Here is a 24,498-nt window from a genome sequence, read left to right as displayed (position 1 = left end):
CATGAGGCTTCAAAAAAATAATTGTTGTTGGAGGAGAGAGAAGCAGTAAAACGAGCAGGTGAATCTCAATCAGTGGAGGTGGGCACTTGTCAACACACGCACACTAGACACTTACACAATTGCACAATTGCACACGTTGTATTTATGAAGAGGGGGAAAAGAAGATCAAGGCTTCATGACAATATTTGATTCTTACATGTTGCGATTTGTGTGACAATCACTACCGACACGATTAGCTAGAACTTTTTGTTTAACCATTTTTTCGGCTCTCTTCTTTTTTTTTTCTTCCATTTTCGGCTCTCTTCTTCTTTTTCGGAACTTAGCCCCAAGCGAAGTGATAAAAAAAAAAAAAGGAATATCAGAAAACGAAACGGTGGGAAATACTAACCAAGCAGAAAGAGAGAACAATGAAAAAAAGAAGGAAAAAAAAAAAAAAAAAGAGAAGAGTTCTATCTTAGCTAGTAGATCATTTTTTTTTTTTTTTTTCCTACCAACTCTATAGTGAGGAAAAGTATCACCCGGAAGGAAAAAAACAAAAAGACATATCTTCTTATGAGAAGAAATATTACAACGGTTTTGCAACAAAGACATGCATATCTTCTTATGAGAAGAAATATTACAACGGTTTTGCAACAAAGACATGCATATCTTCTTATGAGAAGAAATATTACAACGGTTTTGCAACAAAGACATGCATATCTTCTTATGAGAAGAAATATTACAACGGTTTTGCAACAAAGACATGCATATCTTCTTATGAGAAGAAATATTACAACGGTTTTACAACAAAGACATATGGAAGGCGATACGGATGATAGAGAAAGGAAAAATTGCGTTTCAGTGGAAGAGAAAAAAGAAGCTTCAGAATTATTCAGCACAAGATCAACCACATCTAGACCAAGAGATGCAAGTGATATATGCAAGATGATAGATGCGTGGAGTCCTATCACTCGTGAAGAGCATCAAGAGAATAGTTGTTATCATCCCTCAAGAGAAGATGAACCCACTATTCTTAAAAAAAATGATGATACAGGGAGTTTAAAGGTTTCTTCATATTTAGAAGCTGAAAAGAAATTATCAATTCGAGAGATCAAAGTTGAGACATTAAATTTGGGACCGTTTAAAAAGAAAAAAGGAGGATCAGATTCACAGAAAGGAAATAATAGTGAGAAGGACAATGCTGGGAGTAACGATGATGGTAAAACAAAGAGGACAGACGTTTTGACAATGATTAGCAACAGTTGCAGTGAAATTTTCGAGAAACGATTGTTCTTAAGCGGATACAAATTTGCATGCAATATTTTTAATTTAAGAAAAAAAAAAATCACGCATATTATTAACATGGCTGGAAATGAATGTCCAAATAAATTCCAAGATACTCTTTTGTATAGAACCTACCACCTTAAGGATGACATACAAGAGGATATTTTTTACATCTTACTGGATGTGACATATTTCATAGAAACAGTGCTGAATACAAATGAAAAAAATAAAATTCTCGTACATTGTAATAAGGGAATATCTCGATCTGTAATTGTAATTATATTTTTTTTAATGAATCGGCTAAATTTAAAATTTTCAGAAGCATTTGAAATCGTTAAAAAACGTCGTCAGCTGTCGAATCCTAATTTGGGTTTTGTTACACAGTTACTTCGAGTATTTAACTTACGGGGGTTTGTTCTAAGTGGGCAAGTATCCCAAAAAGCACAACCGACTAATGGAGCAAAATTTGTTGAATCTACTAATACTCTGCCACCTGGGAGTGTCACTATGATTTTCAGAATTGAAAGCACAGAGAAGGAACTCACATTTACCAGTTTAAGTAGCATGTCAGTAAAAGCAGACATAGACACATACTCAAATGTTAGTAAAAAGTGTAAGCCTATATCAATAGATGAGAGATTTAATTATGTAGTAACAAAAAATTTCCATACTTTCTACCTCTTGCTATTTGACAGTACCTTTGAAAATATATACAAATCACTATTTGATCACTTTGTGAACATATGTATCCAATTTTTTTGTAACACACGATCCACCAAGTTTATTAAACATATTATTCGCTCCGACATTGATGCATTTATTGCACGCTTCCAAATGGATACAAAGGTGTGCAGAAGTCTTTCATGCAATGATGTTATTTATCAAAATCTGCAAAATGTTCTGCAGCAGATTGTGCAAATATAGATTCCTAATTTAGTGAGCCTGTCTCATACTGAAGATACGTAACTTCTCATATACACGTTGCAGCCATGTCACCATCTTTGTATTTACTCTCCCCCATCCACCCAAATGAGTTACTTTTTTTTTTTTTTTTTTCTCAGCAAATGAGATTTCATTACCTAACTTTCACTTTCACAATTTCCTTTCCCTCCGAGAACTGAACATTTGTCATGCTAACCTTTTTTGTGTCATATTCTACTGCTCCCTTTGGAGTGGCTCTCTAAATCATTTGGAGATTAAAAGATTATTATGACGTGTCTACATGTTCGCATAATTTGCAAAAGGGGTATAATATATATATATGTATATATAAATATAAGTATATACTTGTACATGTTCATATATCGGTGGTGCACCTGCGTCTTACGACATAAACGAGCGGAGCTCACGAAATGAATCTACTTCGGTTCGTCACCTCGAGCGACTTCCATGCATTCAGCAACAACAACAACAAAAAAAAAAAAAAAAAAAAAAAAAGGAAGCAAAGCAAGCTCAAGGAAGAAAATGGCTTAGAATAGGAATACGAGAGGACACATGGGTACATAAAATGTTTGAACCTTCGCGCATGTGCTTGTGCTTGAGGAGAAGGTGGAAGTTAATTGGAGTTCCTCTCTTCTCATTCTTCTGTTTCATCTTCTATCTCTCACTATTCAGCGGTATGTGTGTGTATATAAAACCATCGGGGTAACTTTGATGAGGTCATCCTGAATGGTTTCTCCCCAGGTTTGTCTCCCCTTCCTCCTCCTCCTCTTCCACCCCTCAGTCTTAATCACTTTCTGAAAGTAACTTCTTAATATTGAAGGGTCTAAAGGGAATACCATCTCCCTTGTAGAACTTGTTCTGAAATTCAACCCATTGCAACCTCAGGGAGTGCAAGAAGCACTCGAGTGTATCCATGCAAAGTATAACTGCTATTGTCAGGATTGAAAATAATTGGGAAAACAAAATCAAACTGATGAGTACTGAAATAAAACTGTCTTTCTTCAAAGAACTCAATATGGTCTGTTCGAAAAATACAAATGATAACTGTTGATGAGCTAGTGATAATGCCCATAATCTCAAATAAGATGCTGTGTTACTTATAAGGCTTAAAATAAATTCAATCGTTTCAATAAATTGTTCAATCCATATTTCAGAAATGTTTTCTTCATGGTGTATCCCTGATTCTGTCATTCCTAAAGATTCGTCATCAACACCAATTGCTCCTTCCCCACCACCAGCAACTCCAACTCTTATTCCAAAACGATCATCTGGATAATGTTCATTTGGATCATCATGGGATAAAGGAGGACCCAATAGATGTGCTTCCATCTCGTCATCCGTTGGTTTCTTGTTTCTTCTTCTCGAGGGTGAATTATTATCCAATCTGTTATTCACAATTCCACCATCTTCTTGTCTACTCAAATTGGAACTGTTACGATTGTTTTTTCCAGACAAAGGGATTGTTGCTCCTATTCCATTGGGAGAAGAGGAGACAAAACCACCATCTCTATCGGGTCTATCATCCCCTCTAGAACCTCCTCCTCTTCCTCCTCCACCTGGACCCATTACATTCTCCAAGTGATTAAACGTGTGTGTCATTTCCTTCCCTTCGTAGTCACCATAATAACTGCTGTTGTTAACTGAGCTACCTCTTCGATTATTTTTTCTCTTCTCTTTCATAATATGGTATGTTCGGATAGCTGGTTTACAAATGAACATGAATGGAACACACAAAATAAATACAGCCATTATGAATGCTTGGACAATACCTTGATTCGCATAAAATTGATTATTCATTGTTATATCTTTCATAAGGTACATATTTATAACTGTGTTTATGATACCTTGCTTCTGAAACCCACCATACCCTATAGGAGTAACCCATTTGTAAATAATCAGAAAGACCAGATAACCAATAATTGCAAACATCATAATTAATTGTGGTAAGAATTCAAAAAAAAAATCCATTTTATTCTTAAAATGTAATACGTTCAATCCTTTCATAAGCACTCCGAATGTCATGTGAAGAAATCCAATAATAATAGAAAATTTCATTTTAAAAGAATTTATAAATGTCAATTCATTTTCTGCTCCTAACCATTTGGTATCAAAACCGAAAATATATGGATCTGCATCTTCCATCTTTCCAGTGTTATTATTCATCACTTGTCTTCTCTTGTAATATAAAACGGAGTCCACTTCATTATCCACTTCAAACATAGATGTAAACAAATTTAAAGGCATCGAAAAAAAATCGTTATATAAAAATCCAGCATAAATTGCAAAGAAACCCATCAATAAAAGCATGTATCTACCATCAAATAACATAGTTACCATTTCATTTTGACTTTTATTTTTTACACGATTATTCATCAAAATTAGAAAAAGGGCAAAAAGAAATAAACATACTCCATGTCCAACATCTCCATACATGATTCCAAACAAAAAGGGAAATGTTATAATTGTAGAAATGGCTGGGTTAATTTCTCCATAACGTGGAACTCCATATGTATCTACCATTGATTGATATGATTTTGTGAAAATATTTGTTTTTATATATGTAGGTGGAGAAATATTAGGTGTCAAAACTTTATCCGAAAGTAACAATGCAGAAACAAGATCATTTGATGATTTCATAATTAAAATGTGCCTAATTTTTTCTTCATCATTTGCACTAAACCAACAATCACAACGTAATGTTATGTCACTACCTTCGAAATAATTTAAATTGTTATATATATATCTTTCTTTTTTACAAAATAATTTCCATTCTTCTATCAGACTATTTTTATTCGGTTCTACTACATTTATAAGAACAAAAATTTCATTTATGAAATATTCTTCATATGCTCTTAAAGCTTTTTCTTTATCATTAATAATTTCTTTCAACTCTTTCAATCTCTGTTTTGCATGTTCACATGTCTTGGGCCAATCATATGTCTTTACATCATATGCTTTACATATCTTCATGATCTTATCATATATATTGCTTTGTGAAGACCCTTGACAATACACAACAAATACACTTTTTAAGTCGTTCTTCTCTGATTTATCACCATTGTGCATATCATTTCTTTCATCCATTGTGTCTTCCTCATTTCGGTTATTGATCGGGGGAGAGGATGTTTCATTATCATCATTATTACCATCCTCATCATCATCATCATTGTTATTACCATCGATTATGCCACCACAACCTCCACCACTACTACCACTAGCAACATTTCCACCTTTAGATAAGTTTACATTTTCATCTATATTTTGAAAATATGTATATGTATTTCCTCTTAGAGCTCTAAATATAGTACGACTAAAACTTTCTTGATCTTTCGTTTTTATCACACCTGCTATGTTTGTAAACATCATATTCATCCCATCTTTCATCATATTTGTTTGGAGTGATAACTTTTCATCATTAATATTTACATCATCATATGGTAAAGATTTCTCTACTAATCTGTTGTTCACATTTACATTTTTAGAAATGTCTGGATTCAGTTGATTTATAGCTGTTAATATTACATGCTTCTCTTCAATTGCATTATTTCTTTCATTCACTAAATCTTTATTATTGTTACAAAATCGAACAAATTGCACATGTAACCGATTCAATGATTCTTCTACTTGATCCAATTCATAAACATTGTCATGTTCTAAAAATGAATCGATCTTACTTTTCTTTATTTTTACATTTGGTAACTTTTTTATATTTTCTTCTAAAAATCGTAAGATCCTCTCCATATCATCAATTCTTTGAATGTACTTTTTGTATTGTCTCTTCATTGTCTTCTCATTCATATCAATAAATTGTATGTCTACATGCTTTCCTAGACAATCCAAATATTCTCTTGCTCTATCCGATGGAAGGACTAGCGTCCCGTGTTTCATCGTCTAAAAAAAAGTGAGTGTACAGAAAAAATATGATGACAAATTCATTTTAATGGGAAAATGTATGAAACTTTTTTTCACATTGGGGCATTTTACCCATTAAAATTTTTGGAGACGAATCAACTCGAAAATTTGATCATTCCCCTTGAGTCGAAAAATTTGTCACAGCAAATCTCTGTGGGAGTTCACTCTTCATTGCTTACCTCTGATCGAAATATTCCCATCTTCACAAAATTTGTAGCATTAAGAAAGGGTGTGTGATGGTGGGGGCCCTTGTATCTACTTTTATGTTTCGTATGTGTGTATGCATGTAAGTGCGTACGTATGTATACATACGTATGAGTATCTGTGTGTGTGGAGCTTCAGACTACAGTGCTGATGTCACGTATAATTTTACATGCGAAAGAAGCAAAAATCAAATTGCTCTTCTTGCTTCTTCCATCAAGAATTGACGATTGAGTTGTCTGCACTGGAGTGGGAGGAGAGAAAGCACTGTGCATGTAACATGTATACATACATATATATATATATATATATACACTCATGTACTACACAACTGCGTGTAGAATTAAAACCAACAAAAGGGCGGAGATATGTGAACGATTTCATTTCTCCACCCCTTTGAATGTCTGAGTTATGTCATTCTACTACGCATTACTTCTATTCCTCAGATATAATCAGCAGAATCAGCAGAAGCACCCAATGGGGGAGGAGGAGAGGGGATGACGTGAAAAAAATGGAAAGCGAGAAAAAATGGAAATTCAAAATGTTAAGCGGTTAAATGTGCATTGGCCAAACGTGCAGCGATCAAGCGTGAAAAAACCTTTGCACGTTCTAACGAATATGTAAAGCAAATATACAAAAATGAAAAAGTGTGTATATTTTCTTTTCAACTGCGAACGTGACAATTTTGTGTCTTCAGGGGATTGGGTTTTTTTCTTTCTCTCTTTTTCTTTTTTACGCCTTCTGACTGTGGAAGCATTCATCCCACACTCGTAGGCACGAATGGTATATTATGCGAATATTGTAAAAAACATATGGTGATCTTTTCAAAAGGTACACACTAGCATGAAGAGAGGAGGAATTATGTTTCAATACATAAAGGTTTGGGGAATCATGTACAAAAATGAATTAGCTCCAATTTTGTATACATCCCTTGTCCATCCTTTTTTCCTTCTTCTCTGCTTCTTCCCGCTTCTTCTGCTTCTTCTGCTTCTTCCGCTTCTTCGGCTTCTTCCGCTTCTTCCGCTTCTTCCGCTTCTTCTGCTTCTTCCGCTTCTTCGGCTTCTTCGGCTTCTTCTACTTCTTCCGCTTTTTCTGCCTCTTCTGCTTTTTTTTTTTTTTCAAATGACTCCTTTCTTTTTTTTTTTTTTGCGTTTTTCTTGAGTGTTTTAATTTTTTCCTCCGTTTTTCTTCTTTTCCCTGACTTTTTTTTTTTTTGCGAAACTTTTTTGGGTAAACTTGGCCTCAGTTGCTGCTTCAACTGTTGCCTCAACTGTTGCCTTAATTTTTACCTTAATTTTTACCTTAATTTTTACCTTAATTTTTTCCTCAATTTTTACCTTAATTTTTTCCTCAATTTTTACCTTAATTTTTTCCTCAATTTTTTCCTCAATTTTTTCCTCAATTTTTGCCGCCTTAATTTTTTTTTTCTTTTCTCCTTTATCGTTAAAGTGTCACTTTTTCGAGCAAAAAAGAAAAAATGTTCCTCTGCAAACGCGCGATATTCCTTTTTTTTTTTTTTTTTTTTTTTTTTTTTTTCTTTTGGTACATTTACGCACATATGAAGAAGGGGTGGGGAATGAACACATGCATAATGTGCAAAAATATACACGTAAAAGTTATACAAACTGCGAAATTTATACACGATGCGAAAGTTACGTACGATGCGAAAGTTACACACGCTGCGAAAATTATAAACCTTACGAAAATGGTTTGCAGCGTATACATATATAAATATGCATACATTTTACATAACAGTGGAGAGTACCCTTGAGAAAAGAATACCCAATGGTGAAAATAGTGAATATATACATGTACTTTTTCCTATATAAAAAAAAGAAAAAAAACTTCTCTCTCTTTTCCACTCTCAGCTTACTTTTTTGTTATTCACCTATGCATGCAGATTTCTACCACTTCGATTTCCCCTCCTGGGTATATAGCAGCAGAGAGGGTTGTTATAGCTTTTTGTTTTTTTGTTCAAGTATTGGCATTCGCGCCACTTGCCATTCTTCTTCTTCTTCTTCCAAATGTACATATACATGAGAATTCACATTTATAACATACCGATGTTGCCATTTACATATGTGTGTTTTATGTGCACATTTGTCACCATGTTTAAAACGCGCACTCGTATATACACTTTTTTATTTTATTTTTTTTTTTACTTGTTTTAACAACTCATTTGATTCTTTCGCTTAGAATGCACAAATTTGCAATTATGCTACATGACCTGTTAAGGCAAATGAATAAAAAAAAAAAAAAAAAAAACCTACACAAGTAAAAAAAATAAAATAAAATAAAAAAGCTACACAGGTAAAAAAAAAAAAAAAAAAAAAAAAACATTGGCTAGCTCAGCTTTCTTCAGAAAAGATTTCTTCTTTAAATTGTAAATAACATGAATTGAATACATTTTTTTTTTTTCCTGCTACATCCGTGTTGTAACATGGTGTCTGTCTTCCTCTCCTCTCCTGCAGTGTCCTTGTGCAACTTCATTTCAAATTGATTCACATTTTTCTGCCATTCGTTTTTCACTCATATTTTATTTTTCCAGTTTTATTACAAACACAGCACTTTTTTTTTTTTTTCGAATGGAAATATAAGACAGCTTTTACCTGAATTTTTTTTAGGATGGGCATTTTCTGCATAATTGTAAAACTGTTGTAATGTGCCCAAATGGGGTGAAATATTACACATCAAAAATAGAATTAACATGCAGGTACGTACTTAAAAAAAAAAAAAAAAAAAAAAAAAAAACAGCTGCGCTGGTATATATTACTACGAATATGTGATCACAAGTATGTAGTGACAAATATGCCTTGGTAAATGTGCAAATTGCACAGATGGGTATGGGTAAACGAAATGTTGTGTATGCGAAAAAAACTTAAAATTAAGACAAAGACATTGAGCGAAATGCAGGACAAACGAGCACGACAAAAAGGACTACTACATAACGGGCTAAGTCATGCAAGCGCTGGGATCCTTAAAAGGGAAGAAAAAAAAAAAAAAAACATCCCATCAGTATATCAACCACGCAAACAACTGCAACAGCTGAAGCCACTACAATAAATGCAACAGCTTGAACAGCTACAACTCCCGAAACTGCGACAAGTCGACCTTGTCGGGGAAGAAGCGAACGTTTTCTGTCTGTTTATTTAAGAGCTGGTTAAAAATGGGGTTCATCTTTTTGCATGTGCGTAGGAGAAGTTCCAAATGAGGAACGTAGTGTTTTACCTTTTCATTTTGTTCAGCATAGTCTAGTGCATCTAACAAGTAAAGTTCAAACTCTTCTAATTGTTCTAAGCTTTTAATAACTGATTTAATAATTGGTTGTCTGTCCTCACTTAGATCTAAGGTAGTTGATAGAAATAATATTCTTGTGAAGTCAAATGTGCCCTTTACTTGTAGCTTCTGTTGTGCTATGATTCGATCCTTCAGAGTTCTTAGAATTCTTTCTGTAATACTGATTTGGCTATCTCCTGTTGTGCTATTCCCATCTAGAGCTCGATGGTTAATCTCATCTCTGCTGCTGTCCCCACTTCCATCTATTCGCTCCACTTGATTATTTTTTAAAAGCTTCGTATGAGCTTCCATTATCTTATCATCAATAAATGTAAGTACATAGATATCTATTAACTTTTTCTGAAACATGTTCATAATTATTTGATCTACATTTTCCCCTTTAATTAAGCTAGCTATGAGATATTCTACTTTTTCTTTGGCTTTTTTTTTTCGTAAGCTTATTATATGTGGATTTAAAAAATTTTGAATTTTGACTAAATTGGCTTGCTTCTCCGGTTCGTTGCCTTTTTTGTACAGGTGAATTTTATGATTTATAATTTCCTCGTATACATCATTTTCACTTAAGACGTCTAGATATTTTTGCACATGCTCATATTGCAGATCGCTCATTTTTTCAATTTCTTCTATCATCTTCTGTTTTTTATCAACTTCTATAAATAAATCTTTATCTTTCATAAAATGCCCTGTTACTTTATCTACGCTCCGTTCGAAGTTATAGAGAGGGAAGTTATTTTTTCTTTTTCGCGCACTTTTCTGACTTGTCAGGTTTGTTCGATTTGTTAAGCTTATTAGATTTCTCTGGTTTGTTCGATTTGTTAAGTTTATTAGATTTCTCTGTTTTCCCTGCTGTCTTTGATTTCTCTGATTCCTCGGACCTTTCTCATTTTTTCCTTTTAAAATACAGGATTGGACAAAACAGTCGTGAAATTTCTTCATCTCGAAATTCATTCGTCCATTTCTTCTTCCTGCTTCGACCATGTACCCATATGATCCTTTGTTTTTCCTCATTTTGACAGAATTCCCACCTCTCATCAGCAGCATCATTGCTATTGTTCTTATGATTCTTACCACGCTGAAATGAATGTGCCTCTCTCTGCTTCTGCTTCGCCTTCCGCTTTGCCTTCCGCTTTGCCTTCTGCTTTGCCTTCTGCTTTGCCCTGGATTGACAACCTCCTTGCCTGGCTCACTCATTGTCGTGGAGGGGAAACAGATTCAGAAGCGATAAGTAAAAAGCTTCCAAACCATGCAACGTAGCAGAAAGGGATAGTGTGTGTCTCGACCATGCATATAAACACACAACCACACAAACATGTGTGTTTACTTTTGCGTGCACTCGATGCCACCTTGTTTACACCTGAGGTGGGTGTAGCCATGGGTAATGCAGAAATAAAATTTAGCACATCCTCTCTCCTGAGGTAACTATAAGAAAGAGTTTGCTCTTCTCTTCTCCTTTTTCCAAATTTTTTCCATTTTTCTTTTTTTTGGGGGAACTAGTCAAATTTTCTAATTCTGCAAAATTGAGCCCACAAAATTGGGCCCAGAAAATTAAGCCCAGAAAATTAAGCCCACAAAATTGGGCCCAGAAAATTAAGCACACAAAATTAAGCCCACAAAATTGGGCCCAGAAAATTAAGCACACAAAATTAAGCCCACAAAATTAATCACACAAATTGTATCTTTTTACCTCAACCCTCGCTTTGTACACTGCTTGATATATCGAGGGCGCATAAAAGGAAGAAAGAAAATAATGTGCGGCGAAGTCAAGCGAGGTGAAACGAGATGAAACGAGATGAGATGGCATAAAAAAAGGAAAAAAAAAAAAACTAATTTGGGTAGACCACACCAAAATTTTCCAATTTGCAAATATTCATGCTTCATATAAACTTAGGGCACCTAGAAGGTGAATACTAACGAGTCTCCCTTTTTTTTTTTTTTTGCCCATCCATTTAAGGAGCTTATATTAAAAAAAAAGGTTACATCTATATGTTGGTGCTTTCTGCGTATGTGCATTGAGTGAGAGGTGGTGTATTGATATGAAACATTTTAGAAAAAACATGAAAAGGATTTCCCTGATGGTACAATAAAATGAATTTGCATGAAGAGTATATGGAACCTATTTTTTTCTCTTAAAATGACGTGATGCACATAATGGGGACGAATACACAGAGAAGGTTGTGTCATAGAATCTAAAACAGAACACTGTTTTTATGCAAATGTAGTTTTTATCTTCCAATCTAATTCCTTCTTTCTTTCCACTTTTCTCCAAAAAAAAAAAAAAAAAACAGCACTATAAACGATCACACCTAGTTTATTCCATCCTATGGATATATTTGTACTGTTTTTACATGAACATATATGTGTATATAAATGTATGTATATATACTTAAGTAATACATACATACGTCCTTACGTACGTATATATATATATATATATATATATATATATATATATATACTGACTAAAGCGTTGTTTTTTTTTTTTTTTTTCAATACTGTGAAAAAGCCACTACATTTTATTTCCACCTTTTTACTGCTTTCCTCACTTGTTTCGATTCACTTAAGCCCGATTCGAGAATTTACAAACGGTTGGGAGTATTACCCAGAAGAGCAATATAAAATGATTCCACAATATGCATATTAGTAAAAACAAAAAAAAAAAAAAATCAAGTGAAGAATCATTTGTACATGTTGATGTGTGTTACATATGTGTATCATTCCTTTTAAAGAAGTAAGTAGTAGGAGTAAAAGTAGTTGAGAAGTAGTAGGAGTAAAAGTAGTTGAGAAGTAGTAGGAGTAAAAGTAGCTGAGAAGTAGTAGGAGTAAAAGTAGTTGAGAAGTAGTAGGAGTAAAAGTAGTTGAGAAGTAGTAGGAGTAAAAGTAGTTGAGAAGTAGTAGGAGTAAAAGTAGTTGAGAAGTAGTAGGAGTAAAAGTAGTTGAGAAGTAGTAGGAGTAAAAGTAGCTGAGAAGTAGTAGGAGTAAAAGTAGCTGAGAAGTAGTAGGAGTAAAAGTAGTTGAGAAGTAGTAGGAGTAAAAGTAGTAGAGACATAATAGGAGTAAAAATAGTCATACGAATGAGACGTGGAGGTGGGGTGCCAAGCATTCGCACCTACGCATGGCTTTTTCTTACCGCTTACACCAACAGTGTTTATATAAGCACTTCTCCCACAAGTACAATTTGGGACGCAGCTAGTACAAAATGTTTTTATCATATTTAACAAAAATTAAAACCCTCGTTCAAGTGTCCGATTTTCATGTGCCCCTACACCCCCAATTATTTTTCAGTGGAGAACCGTATGCAAAATGTCAAGCTGGTCAAACCTGTGGTCGTTGGAACCTACGCCTTTTTGCTTTCACAGCAGGTATACACACAGAGACCAAAGAACGTGATTCCGTGCGTGCCCACCATTAATGTGCATCTACGGGTTCATCTACGTTCTTTAATTTGTGTCAACTTGAAAATATAATACCCATGTACACGCTTCCCATTTTTTTATTCCTCAATTTAAACACCACAAAAAAAAAAAAAAAAAAAAAAATAAAAATAAATACACAAACGAATGAATAAATGCATAAATGAACGAATAAAAAAATTAATATAAAAAAAAAAAAAAAAATGAATAAATAAAAACATAAATGAACAAAAAAAATTAATATATCAACACACAAATGCATGAATATATAAACACACAAATGAATGAATAAATGAATATGTAAACACACAAATGAATGAATAAATGAATACATAACAGGAAAAGAGAAAGTATGGAAATATGACGCACAAATGGACTTGCTTACTGAGATGCCCTAATTCTTCAGACATTTCTCTGTTCGTAAATAAAGTGGTTTTTGAATTGGATCCATCCTTCATATATCCCAAGAGAGGTCTGACACATGCGCACTTAATATGTCTATTCATTTATAAATGAACAAATGCATACAAGAATTTGGATGACCAATGCAGATATTATAGATCACTCACCCCTCTCCTTTTATGTGGCCACATGGGATATCCCACCATAAACAGCATCAAATCTTTCTGACACTACTTCTTTTCACGTCTCCCGCACTTCTGCTCTTTTTTTTTTTCTGCAGTTTATACACAACCACCATACGAAGTTAACGAAATTGGATGGGGAGAGTTCTACCTTACTGTGAAAATTTACTTTGCTGATTCTTCCCTTCCACCCGTAAACATTGTGCACTTTGTGAAGGTATTACTTGTTGGGCGTTGGGTCTTGTTGATTAACCTCCGTTTTGTTGCCTCCAATTTATTAGCGATTGCTTATTCTGCAGGGATGATTTCTTCTCCTATTTTTTTTTCTCCATTTTTTTTCTCCATTTTTTTTCTCCATTTTTTTTCTCCATTTTTTTCCTCCATTTTTTTCCTCCATTTTTTTCCTCCATTTTTTTCCTCCATTTTTTTCCTCCATTCTTTATCGCTTTTCATTTTCTCCATTCTTTTATGAATAGCTAAATACGGATGGAGGGGAGACGTGCCCACCCTGTGTCGTGAACGAGGTAAAAATACCTCTTCGTGGAATGAAAGAGATTCCAAGGAAAAATGCAAAAAAATATGGAGCCTTATTTCAGTCGTTCCTCACTGGAAACGGAAGCTACACCCACTGCAATAGCAGAAAAAAAAAAAAAAAAAATTGGAAATTCTCCAACTGTCCAACCATCCAATTTTGACCTTCTGCAGACATACGAAGAAATAATTTTTCGAAACCCCACCGTCACACTATACAACAAAATTATTCAGAGTAACAACACCAAGACATCTCCACATAAATACCACGAACACTGTAAGTCTGTACTTATCACGAAATGAGCGATGTGTGATGCTAGCACGTGCGTGCATGATCAATGGATGCCATAAAATCAAAGAGGGAAAAAGAAAAGAAAGAGAAAAAGAAAAGAAAAAGAAAAGAAAAAGAAAAGAAAATATTTCTATGTCGTCATACGCAGTGATGAATCTTACAAGTTATGGTTTTTTCATTTTTTCGATTTTTCTTTTTTTCGATTTTTCTTTTTTTCGATTTTTCATTTTTTCGATTTTTCTTTTTTTCGATTTTTCTTTTTTTTCCCTTTTTCACCCCTCCCCTCGCTGCAGTCCTCAAGTACAACTTCCACGAAGAAAACTACACGAAAATATATCTTCAATTTCAGACAAAGGTACAAGAAGAAATTTGTGACCTCATGTCGGAGGCTACGGAGCTTTCGAAGGATGTAAGTTGTTAGCAATTGGTGTCTACGTTCATCTATACCCAGTGCACCAAAAAAAAGGGAAAAATATATGCACATAATCGCATAAGCATACATTTAGAAAAATGTAGATTTAGTCGACTACACTGGATTAGTTACCTACGCAGGTTTAGACATATGCTTCTTTTTTTTTTTTTCTTATTTTTTCTTATTTTTTCTTTTCTTCCTCACCCTCACCATGCACACATCCATGGGAAGATTAACGAAATGCAACAGAAATATTTTTCAAGTACGTACCTTTTCTCGCCTTTACGCAACTTTTTCTTGTTTTGTTTTTCCCTATGTTGTCCTCATTTTGTTTTTCTTTTTGACCAATGTTTTCTTTGCGTTTCCTTGTTTTTTCAAAATACATCAATTGCATTGCCCTTTTCAAACAGTTTATACATGGAACCTTTTCACCTTCCCCTCCTTCCACCACCACGTCTGTTACTACTTCTGTCATCACTTCTATCACCACGTCTGTCATTACTTCTACCACCACGTCTGTCACCACGTCTGTCACCACTTCTATCACCCCTTAGTGACAGCCGAAATGGGAGTCAGCAGCGATGAAAATTAAGTTTCTCCAATTTGTGCCCAAGAATATTTAGTTCTGAAGTGAACCCTTTACTTCTGTTTCTTTTTTGAAAACACAAGTTGACTTTACATGCATTTACTCTTTGTCATTACATATGATCCTTCCGGTGAACTATTTGGATATCCCTTGCGAGGTATTATTTCAATTTTTGTTTTTTTTCTTTGCACTTGTTGTTTCAGTGTGTGCACACATGTTCACACATATCCCATTGTACCATGCATGTTGTACAATTTTTTATTTCTCTTTTTCACGCTTCACTCTAAAATGTGAAAGATTCATTAATCGTTCGATGCAATTGTAAATGATTTTGTAGAAAAAGACTCTTTAACAAATGTACATTTTCTTCCGTTGTTTTTAAATTAAGAAATATTTGCGATGCTAGTAAATCATTAATTGCGTAGACAATGCCGTGGTAGTCATTTTTACAGATAACTTCATTACATTGTTCAGAAAATATCGTCAATTTTTTTTTCTCATATGCATTTATTTTTAACTCATTAAGAGCACTTTGAAATGGTAATGAGTTTGCGGTTAGTTCCCTTTCTCTCTCTTTTAAAATATCATAATCAATTTTGTGCGTTGCAGAATTAGTACTGCCCGTCCATGATGCCTTATCAAATGATTTTCCATTTAGGAGATGTACATTTTTATTTTTTAAAAGGAATGGATAAAACATTGCTTTTTGAAAAGTGCTTATTTTTAATCCTTGTCTGTTGTTCAGAAGAAATTCCTCATCGCTTTCATATCCCTTTGTTTTTTTTTTTCTCTTTTTTTCTCCCTTCTTCAGGGATTCCCTTATCAGCAGGCACGTGTCAGACACGTAGTTATCGTCTCGTCTGCTTCCACTCGGTCTGCACTCCACCCCTGGTTGCTTCTCCCACCTTGTCACATTTCCCACTCGCGTGTGCACCAACAATGCATCCACGTCATCCTTTAGAGGATATTTGTAATGCTTAAACAGAAAGAGAAAAGCGTAAAAAATCTTAAGTACCAAGTAACTATGCGAATTGCAAAAAAACAGCATGCAGAAATTGGATTCACAGTACTTGGTTCCCTTCTCTTTCTCCACCCCTTCTTGTATATGACACAGAGGACGAAAGGCCGAGTAATGCATCTTAACGTTTCTATCAAAATGGAAATAAATAATTACATTGGACTTATGCTGAATAATGCTTATATTTTTAAAGAAATTTACATTATCATTTGGCACCGAAAAGTGGCAACAAATTTCATTTCTTACAATTTTCAATTTTGTTACTAAATTTTTGAAGCATACTTTTACGTAAACATTGCTTATATTATTGTTTCTCCCATTACAAATCTTTATATCTTTGGTGTAGAACCCTTTGATGTTTACTTTGAAGTCTTTCCATGAACACACATGGCGTCTTGGGTAGCGGTATGCACGTTCTTGTGCAATGTCGATACTCTTTGAATCAGGAGCAGCTTCCTGCGTCTCTCTGCTGGAATCACCGTAGAACCCTGCCCCAATGTCCTTTAAACTTCCCACTTCTGAACCCACTTCTGGACCCACTTCTGAACCCACTTCTTGACCCACTTCTGAATCCACTTCTGGACCCACTTCTGAACCCACTTCTGAACCCACTTCTGAACCCACTTCTACCCCGTGTGGTCTTTCCAGCATGTGCTCACCTCTGTCGCCTCTATTTTCACCATTACTGCATCTACATGTGTAGTCATCATAATTCCACCAAGTGACGTCTTGTGGAGGATCTTCCAAGAGTTGTCGCTGCTCGACATTCCTCGCACTTTTCATCTTACGTATGTAGCAGAAATCGTGAACATCCAACTTTAACTGATACTTGAAGTAGTAGAGGTAATTGTAATCTGAGTAATTGCACAAACTTATGCACAATCCTTTGTTTCCATACCTACCACATCTACCTGATCTATGAATGTACGTTTCTTTGCTACGTGGAATGTCGAAATTTATAACCAAATCACAAACGATATTGTCAATTCCTCTGCTCATGACATCAGTACATACAACTATTTTTATATTTTTTTTTTTAAAATTATTAAAAAACTTAATCCTTTCATTATGTTCAATTTTAGAACTCGTATAATAACATGAAACATTATACTTTTTTAACATTTTACTTACTTGCACTCCTTCATATGTATTATTGATGAATAAAAAACATTGATTAAACTTTATTTCTTTTATTATTTTTAACACCACTATCATTTTGTATTTTAACTCTTCTTTTTTGCTCATATTTTCATTATTAACAGTGATGAAGCAGTGTTTAATGTTTTCTAATATTGGGGATTGCAAGAACTTCTTTTTGTCTACATCCTCTGCTGCTAACATATGTCTTCCTTTATCATCTTCCTCCGCCTCCACTCCAGCCTCTAATCTGTTTCCTTTTTTAATCGCTGAAAAATTAGTAAGGTTCTCCTCTTCTTCTATTTCCTCCCCTCGTTCGCCATAACCAGTCCATTTACCTACATCATCTCCTTTGTCATGAATAATTACAGATGTGCACGTTTGGATGAACTCAAACTCTCTCTTCCTTTTAGCATACTTCAACAATACATTTTGCTTTTCTTTCACTATTTTTTTTAAAATATACTGCATAGCATACTTGTTATGGAATATACTCATCCCTTGTAACATTTCTTCGATGGATTTAAGGTTGTTAGATTTGCTTCTACTCTTATAATTTTTTTTTTTTTTTTTTTTTTTTTTTTTTTTTTTTCTCTTTTTACTTTTTTTCCCTTTCATCTCACTTCCATTAGTTGGAGGGTTAGAAATACACGGTGGAGAATTCACCTCTTCGTCATCATCCCCTTCACATATCTTGCTTTCCTCGTCAAGTTCGTCCCCTTTTTCCCTGTGCTCCGTTTTGTGACTCCTTTTAATTTCTTCTTCATCCTTACTGGTAGTGCACCTTTCATCAAATGGGATTCCATCGCCTTGCTGTTCAGGCAAATTTATACCCCTTTGCGGAAATGCACTTCTTCCACCGCCTTGCTGTTCAGGCAAATTTATACCCCTTTGCAGAAATATACTTCTTCCACCGCCTTGCTGTTCAGGCAAATTTATACCCCTTTGCGGAAATGCACTTCTTCCACCGCCTTGCTGTTCAGGCAAATTTATACCCCTTTGCACAAATGCACTTCTTCTACCGCCTTGCTGTTCATAAGTTCCAACTTGCAAAGCCACCATGCTATCAGAAGAGACATGACTCACCTGTACGTCTGGCACAACTCCTGCAGACGTGATATCCCCTTCGGGGAAAACCTTACTTGGACCCAAAGTCTTCCTCTCAATCCTTTTTAGGCAAAACCCTTTCCATCTTGCTAAATATCCAATGTCATGTAAATTTACACTTTTTATAAAATTGGATATTACTGACTCAAGGAATGTGGAGCTGTAGCAAAGAATTTGAACATTGGGCGTTACCAAATGAGTTAGAATAATTCTTATTTGTTCCTCGAACTGTTCCTCAAGAAGAGCATCTATTTCATCAAAGATCAGCTGCTTCAGTAGAACATTCAGGAGTTTCGTGTGTGGAAGAAGATAGACCAGTAGGTTCATTTGAGAAAGTACTTCTGTTTGGGTATTCCCACACAGTGGGGTGTGACAATTCGGTTTATTTTCTTCATGTCCAATTACCTGAATGTGCAGGCGTTTTAGAATGATCAAAACATGTTTCAGCCTCCCAGGTGTCGAAATTACAACGTGGGGAAGAAACATAAACAAATTTTTCAAATTGTCCAAAACATCCGTACCTCCATATAATATCATGGGCCTTATTTCGACTAAAAGATGACCAACATTTTGTGTGTCATTATTCACTTGACACTGTTCACCTGAACTGTGCATATTGGAAATGTTCAGGATCTCGTTTTTATCTGAACATTCAGAACTTTTTTTAAAAAGTCTTGCCTTGTCAGAAATTTTTTTAATATTGTCGTAAAGTTGCACACACAATTCGCGTGTTGGAACAAGAATTGCAGAATGCAGGAATAATGAAAGGGCAAAAGGATCACTGTCAAGAAGGGAATTATATTCGCTTCTTCCATGTGATTCTTCTAATTTATGTGTTTTTATCTCCACAAAGTTTGATGTTTCCTCCTCTCTTTTTCTTTTTTTTTTCCTTGTCTCTACACAATTCTGCAAATAGTTTTTTTTCATTTTTGAAAATATTCTGCTAACTGTAATTATACATATAGACATACTTTTCCCCGTTCCATTCTTAGATTGGATAATTAAATTTTTCTTATTTAAGGCCTTTTTTATTGTCAACTGTTGTATTATTGAGGGGTGCTCAATCCCTATACATTTTAAAATATCAATTATTTCTCGTGGTACATTCAATTCATGAAACTCATTCTTTTCATTTTGAATTTTCTCTTCCTTCTCAGTAAACAGTTTGTTCAAGCTGCTAATTGCCAGTGTTAAATTATTCATTTTTTCCAAAAGGAAAAGTAAAAATTCAGAAAATTTGCCCCCACATCCCCCAAGACGGGAGGATATTATGTGTATAGATCCTCTCCTGTTTCTCCTTTTTCTTTTTATCACTCCTTGTTTACTTTATGCAGATTCAGTGGGAAACAGACAGTTTCTGCTGTTTCCTCTTTGCATTTGCCTCATTCAGCGATAAATGCTTTAAAATGATTGCATAGCAAACACACCCGCATATGTTATTAATAATTCCTTGAAGGTTTGCTTCTCCACGATGGATGACGATGACAGTGAAGAGGTTTCCTCTCAGATGATGAAAAAGGATGCTATATTTTTTTTTTTTTTTTTTTTTTTTTTTTTTTGTCGCTTTTTGTTTTGTTATATAACAGAAATAAGTGAGTGCTGCTGGATCATATTATTTTATTTTATCCATTTATCCACCTATCCATTTTATCTAATTTATTTTATTTTATTTTTTTTTTTTATGTTCATCCTATAAGCGTCCCCAGGGGTCCGGGAGGGAAAAAAAAAAAAAAAAAAGAATAAACCATGTTATGCCATCAACCATGTTAAATCATCGACCATGTTAAATCATCGACCATGTTAAATCATCAACCATGTTAAATAATCAACCATGTTAAGGAAGAACAAGGAATACAAGATGGAAGAACTTTACAGCTTGTTTTAACGCCCTTCTTGCACACAATGCACCCACAGAACGAAAGTCCAAAAGATAGTCATCCATCACGACAACTTTTTATCTTTTTTTCCTTTTTTCTCCCTGTGTGTTTTGTGTGCATGCACAACAGTATATAGTATATCGCTCCGCGCATGGTAACATAGAAAAGGGATTCGCCCCCTAAGGAGGTTTTAAGTAGAAATAATTGTTTCAAAAGAAAAGTGATATCTCCTTTTTTTTTTTTTTTTTTTTTTTTTTTTTATCCTCTTAAAGCGTAACAGTCTTTGTATAATTGTCCTAAAATGTATTAATATATTACTCAAGTTTTGTATGATCATATTTGGGGACCTATTGAAATATTACCAGCATAACAGAAAGCATGGTGACTATTTTATTCTTAAATGAACACTAACAAGTGTAGCATGTCTATCTTTTTTTTTTTTTTTTTTTTTTTTTTTTTCTTCCTCTTTTTTTTAAGACTTTCCAAAAAAAAAAAAAAAAAAAAAAAAATCAACTCAAAAGCGTAAACATTATCAGTCTGATGTATCATAAAAAAGTGTATCATTTTCCCACCGTTTGATTTTTTTCGTCCGTTTCTCCTCAACTTCTCCCCATTTGTGTATTTTTTTTTTTTTTTTGCTTTCCCCTTTTGTGCAATTGAAAAATGAGTACATGTACATGCCTTTACTTCAAAAGAATTTCCTACATATTAAGTCTCAAATGAAGGAAAAATTATACCTCATTGAACTTTTAATTCATATGATGATCATTAGTAGTAAAAAAAAAAAAAAAAAAAAAAAAAAAGTATCCCCATATTATTTCGCTGAATCAAGAGATGTAATGCATTTGAGGGGTGTGTATGTGTACTAGGTATTAATTTCTCTTTTCTCCTCGCTGCATTTTGTGTATTTTTCCATTTTTTCTCTCAGCATTTTTACATCTTGAGAATATTTCCCCTTTTCCATTTTCGAACTTTTCCCACGTAACCATGACTGAACTCTAGAAAGGAAGCAAAAAAAAAAACAAAAAAAAAAAAAAAAAAAAAATAGTCAAGTGGAGAAGAGCCCAGGGAAAAATATAGACAAATTCAGAAGAACATTCCCAACCGACCACACAAACACACACACACACACATGTATATATATATATATATATATATATATATATATATATATATATATATATTGCCCATGTGCCGAATCTTCTTCTGAATAGTTGAGCATTAGATTTGAAGACGTGGAATAGGAATGTGTAATTTTTTGTACCCAAGGGGAAAGCGAATGAGACAGAAAGCTCCTTATTGAGACTTCCACTCTGTTTCGTAGCCTCTCCATTTTGATTAAATAGTGTAAAGAATAATACATCCCTATGCACACACACATGCTGTGGAAGAAGAGGACGTAGAGATATTCTCATATCCACACATGTTCGTACCAAAAAAAAGACAATAGTTAGTTGTTTGTCCCTTTTAGCTAGTTTGCCTGCACAAAGCATTATCACAACAATGAGTGTAACACACAATGATAGCAAAATATATGAACAGTCACTAAAAATTACGAAAAAAATTAAAGAAAAAATAGTGAATAGAAAAGGAACTAAAGAAGATTTTAAAGAAATCAAAGTAAAAAATGTCTCATCAAAATTTATTGAACGCAATTTTAAGATAATATCATTGTCATTAGGATACTTTATTAATACCTTCTTCTATTTTACCTTTTGTTTTGTTTTAAATCAAATTATTTCCAAGTATATATATGCCATCTTATCTCCATTATCACACTATGATTATGGAAATAGTCTCTTGGCAGAATCAATCAAGGCAACGCTTATTCTCTTATTGTGGTTTCGGTATATTTCTGCTGGGTACGATGGAGATCCCTTTTTTCATTTTTTCAAGAGCAGACTCAATCTCATAAGCAGAAGTAAGTGCATAAACAGGTGTGGAGATATCAGTCCTGACATCCATGCATGACTGTTGAGACGTTTTTTTTTTCTCGTGAGTTCTTTCACCCTTTCTGTTTTTTTTTCCTATCATACATGCCCTTGTTACATTTGTTGCATGTTTTTCTGCTTTCCCTCATCATCCACCATTGCACTTATTTCCTATCACGTCTTATCAATTCTTATCACGTCTTATCAATCTTATCACGTCTTATCACTTCCCTTCACTTCCCACCACTGCAGATGAAGCGAAGGTAATCTTCATTTCGAACCTTATTGGAACCTGCACACACCTGCTAGCGGTCAAATTAATTCTTGGGACAGGAACGCATACCCACCCCGTGAGCACCAGCATTATTGAAAGAATTCAACAAGGAACAGTCACAAAAAATAATTCCATTCTTACTGCATTTGTGTATCCAAATGTGTCGATCGTTATAAAAGAATTTCTTATTCAATTCATTATTTTGACATGTCCGTATACTAATAACGCAAATAAATATCATAACAAAACATTTTCCATGAACACAGATTTGTATTCATCTATTGTCATGGATACATATTTAAATGAGTTAATTTGTTCCTTTCTAAGTTATACATTACTATATATTTACCTCTTTACAAAAGACAACTTATCATATGCGTTAGAAGTGAATCTAATATTTACACAAGTCATATCTCTATTTTCTACTAGATGCACAAATGCTGTTAGCGGCCCATTTATGAGCTTGAGTTGGATTTTAAATGAATTTGTTTTAAAAAAATATCATTATTGTTTTTTCCTTTTTTTAATGATTTTTCACTATTTTGGCTATAAATTAGCTAGCCTCCTTCTGGGACCACCGAATCTATCCCTAATAGATGCAACAAACTACTACAAAAATGTTAAGCAGGAAACTTTGCAAAAATATACACACACAGAAACTGGACGAGTGAACATTTCACTCATACCAAATACAGTAGTAACACATACATCCCTTGTGGATAGTTATCTTGGTAGACTTTTCCAGAAATGTTACAACACATGCATGGGTACTTCCCACGGAAAGAAGACAATCTAGTGCTATGCGCATCACCACAAATGTCACCTCGCATGGAGGGATTATGTTAGAAGACATTTATGCCTTGCCAAAAACGTGTGTAATTTAAAGCGGCCTTCACGATGCCACCCTACACACACACACACACACAGCATTGTCGGTTTCTACTTTAACACGAAGTTAATACTGTTTTTATGCTTCTTTTATGCTTCTTTTATGCTGCAATTATGCTTTTTTCATGCTTCTTTTATGCTTCTTTTATACTACTTTAATACCGCTTTAATACTTCCTTTATACTGCTTCATTTTTGCAAAAGTGCACATCGAACAGCCGCATGGGGAATAATTCCTGACCTATCATGCGACTCCTGGGTGCAACACACATTGCGCATTTTTCCCGTTTGTTTATGTCGTATCATTTTTTACCTGACTGTTCAGGTGATTTTTCTGACCAATATATTGCATATCTCCCATTCGTGGGGAGTTCCCCTTATGGGGATTTCCTTTTGCATGAATATAGACACATCAATATTGTACACGTGTGGGAAAAAAAAGAAAAAAAAAAAAAAGACAAAGCTGAAAAGGACCTACATTGGACAAAAATCAACCTCCGTTAACTTATCCTCCCACCCACATATATACAAATGCGGAAAAAAAAAAAAAAAAAATAATTTAAAACATGGTTCGACCTATTTATATAATTATGGTGTGAGAATACGCGTAATATTTACTCGTCTTCCCTTATCGTCTATCCTAGAATCTTACTATTTTCAAAAAAAACCATCGTTTGTTTGACATGTGCGAGAACACACAAGGGGGGAAGATAGGCTATGCACTGCGTGGATAAAAAAGGTAATAAAAAAATTGATAAAAAAATTTACCTGAACAGGTCAGGTGGGGAAAATGTTCTCTTTGGCGTGTTTTATCTTTTTTTTTTTTATTTTTTTATT

At 34.3% G+C, this 24,498-nt stretch overlaps 6 protein-coding genes across 6 annotated transcripts; 3 read left to right on the top strand and 3 right to left on the bottom strand.

The window, feature by feature from the left end:
* Window positions 1-795: 795 nt before the first annotated feature.
* On the top strand, window positions 796-2,187 carry PGO_011170 (protein tyrosine phosphatase; the record flags this gene model as incomplete). Its single annotated transcript, XM_028685757.1, has 1 exon — window positions 796-2,187. One exon carries the CDS (start codon window positions 796-798, stop codon window positions 2,185-2,187), a length of 1,392 nt encoding a protein of 463 aa, XP_028541558.1.
* An 801-nt stretch (window positions 2,188-2,988) lies between these two features.
* On the bottom strand, window positions 2,989-6,317 carry PGO_011160 (vacuolar proton translocating ATPase subunit A; the record flags this gene model as incomplete). Its single annotated transcript, XM_028685756.1, has 2 exons — window positions 2,989-6,096; window positions 6,297-6,317. 2 exons carry the CDS (start codon window positions 6,315-6,317, stop codon window positions 2,989-2,991), a joined length of 3,129 nt encoding a protein of 1,042 aa, XP_028541557.1.
* Window positions 6,318-9,399: 3,082 nt separating this feature from the next.
* Window positions 9,400-10,806, bottom strand: PGO_011150 (hypothetical protein, conserved; the record flags this gene model as incomplete). The annotated part of the gene is made up of 1 exon (XM_028685755.1): window positions 9,400-10,806. The coding sequence occupies one exon, from the start codon at window positions 10,804-10,806 to the stop codon at window positions 9,400-9,402; it is 1,407 nt and encodes a 468-aa protein (XP_028541556.1).
* A 2,102-nt stretch (window positions 10,807-12,908) lies between these two features.
* Window positions 12,909-15,436, top strand: PGO_011140 (hypothetical protein, conserved; the record flags this gene model as incomplete). Its single annotated transcript, XM_028685754.1, has 8 exons — window positions 12,909-12,974; window positions 13,365-13,497; window positions 13,708-13,826; window positions 14,086-14,133; window positions 14,315-14,417; window positions 14,726-14,841; window positions 15,076-15,106; window positions 15,399-15,436. The coding sequence occupies 8 exons, from the start codon at window positions 12,909-12,911 to the stop codon at window positions 15,434-15,436; spliced, it is 654 nt and encodes a 217-aa protein (XP_028541555.1).
* A 277-nt stretch (window positions 15,437-15,713) lies between these two features.
* Window positions 15,714-19,895, bottom strand: PGO_011130 (helicase; the record flags this gene model as incomplete). The annotated part of the gene is made up of 1 exon (XM_028685753.1): window positions 15,714-19,895. One exon carries the CDS (start codon window positions 19,893-19,895, stop codon window positions 15,714-15,716), a length of 4,182 nt encoding a protein of 1,393 aa, XP_028541554.1.
* Window positions 19,896-22,072: 2,177 nt separating this feature from the next.
* On the top strand, window positions 22,073-23,570 carry PGO_011120 (hypothetical protein, conserved; the record flags this gene model as incomplete). The annotated part of the gene is made up of 2 exons (XM_028685752.1): window positions 22,073-22,490; window positions 22,753-23,570. 2 exons carry the CDS (start codon window positions 22,073-22,075, stop codon window positions 23,568-23,570), a joined length of 1,236 nt encoding a protein of 411 aa, XP_028541553.1.
* Between the last annotated feature and the right edge of the window lie 928 nt (window positions 23,571-24,498).

This window comes from Plasmodium gonderi (assembly GCF_002157705.1).
Source record: "Plasmodium gonderi DNA, contig: Chr01, whole genome shotgun sequence".
Lineage (NCBI taxonomy): Eukaryota > Apicomplexa > Aconoidasida > Haemosporida > Plasmodiidae > Plasmodium > Plasmodium gonderi.
This window is presented reverse-complemented; position numbering and strand designations above follow the sequence as displayed.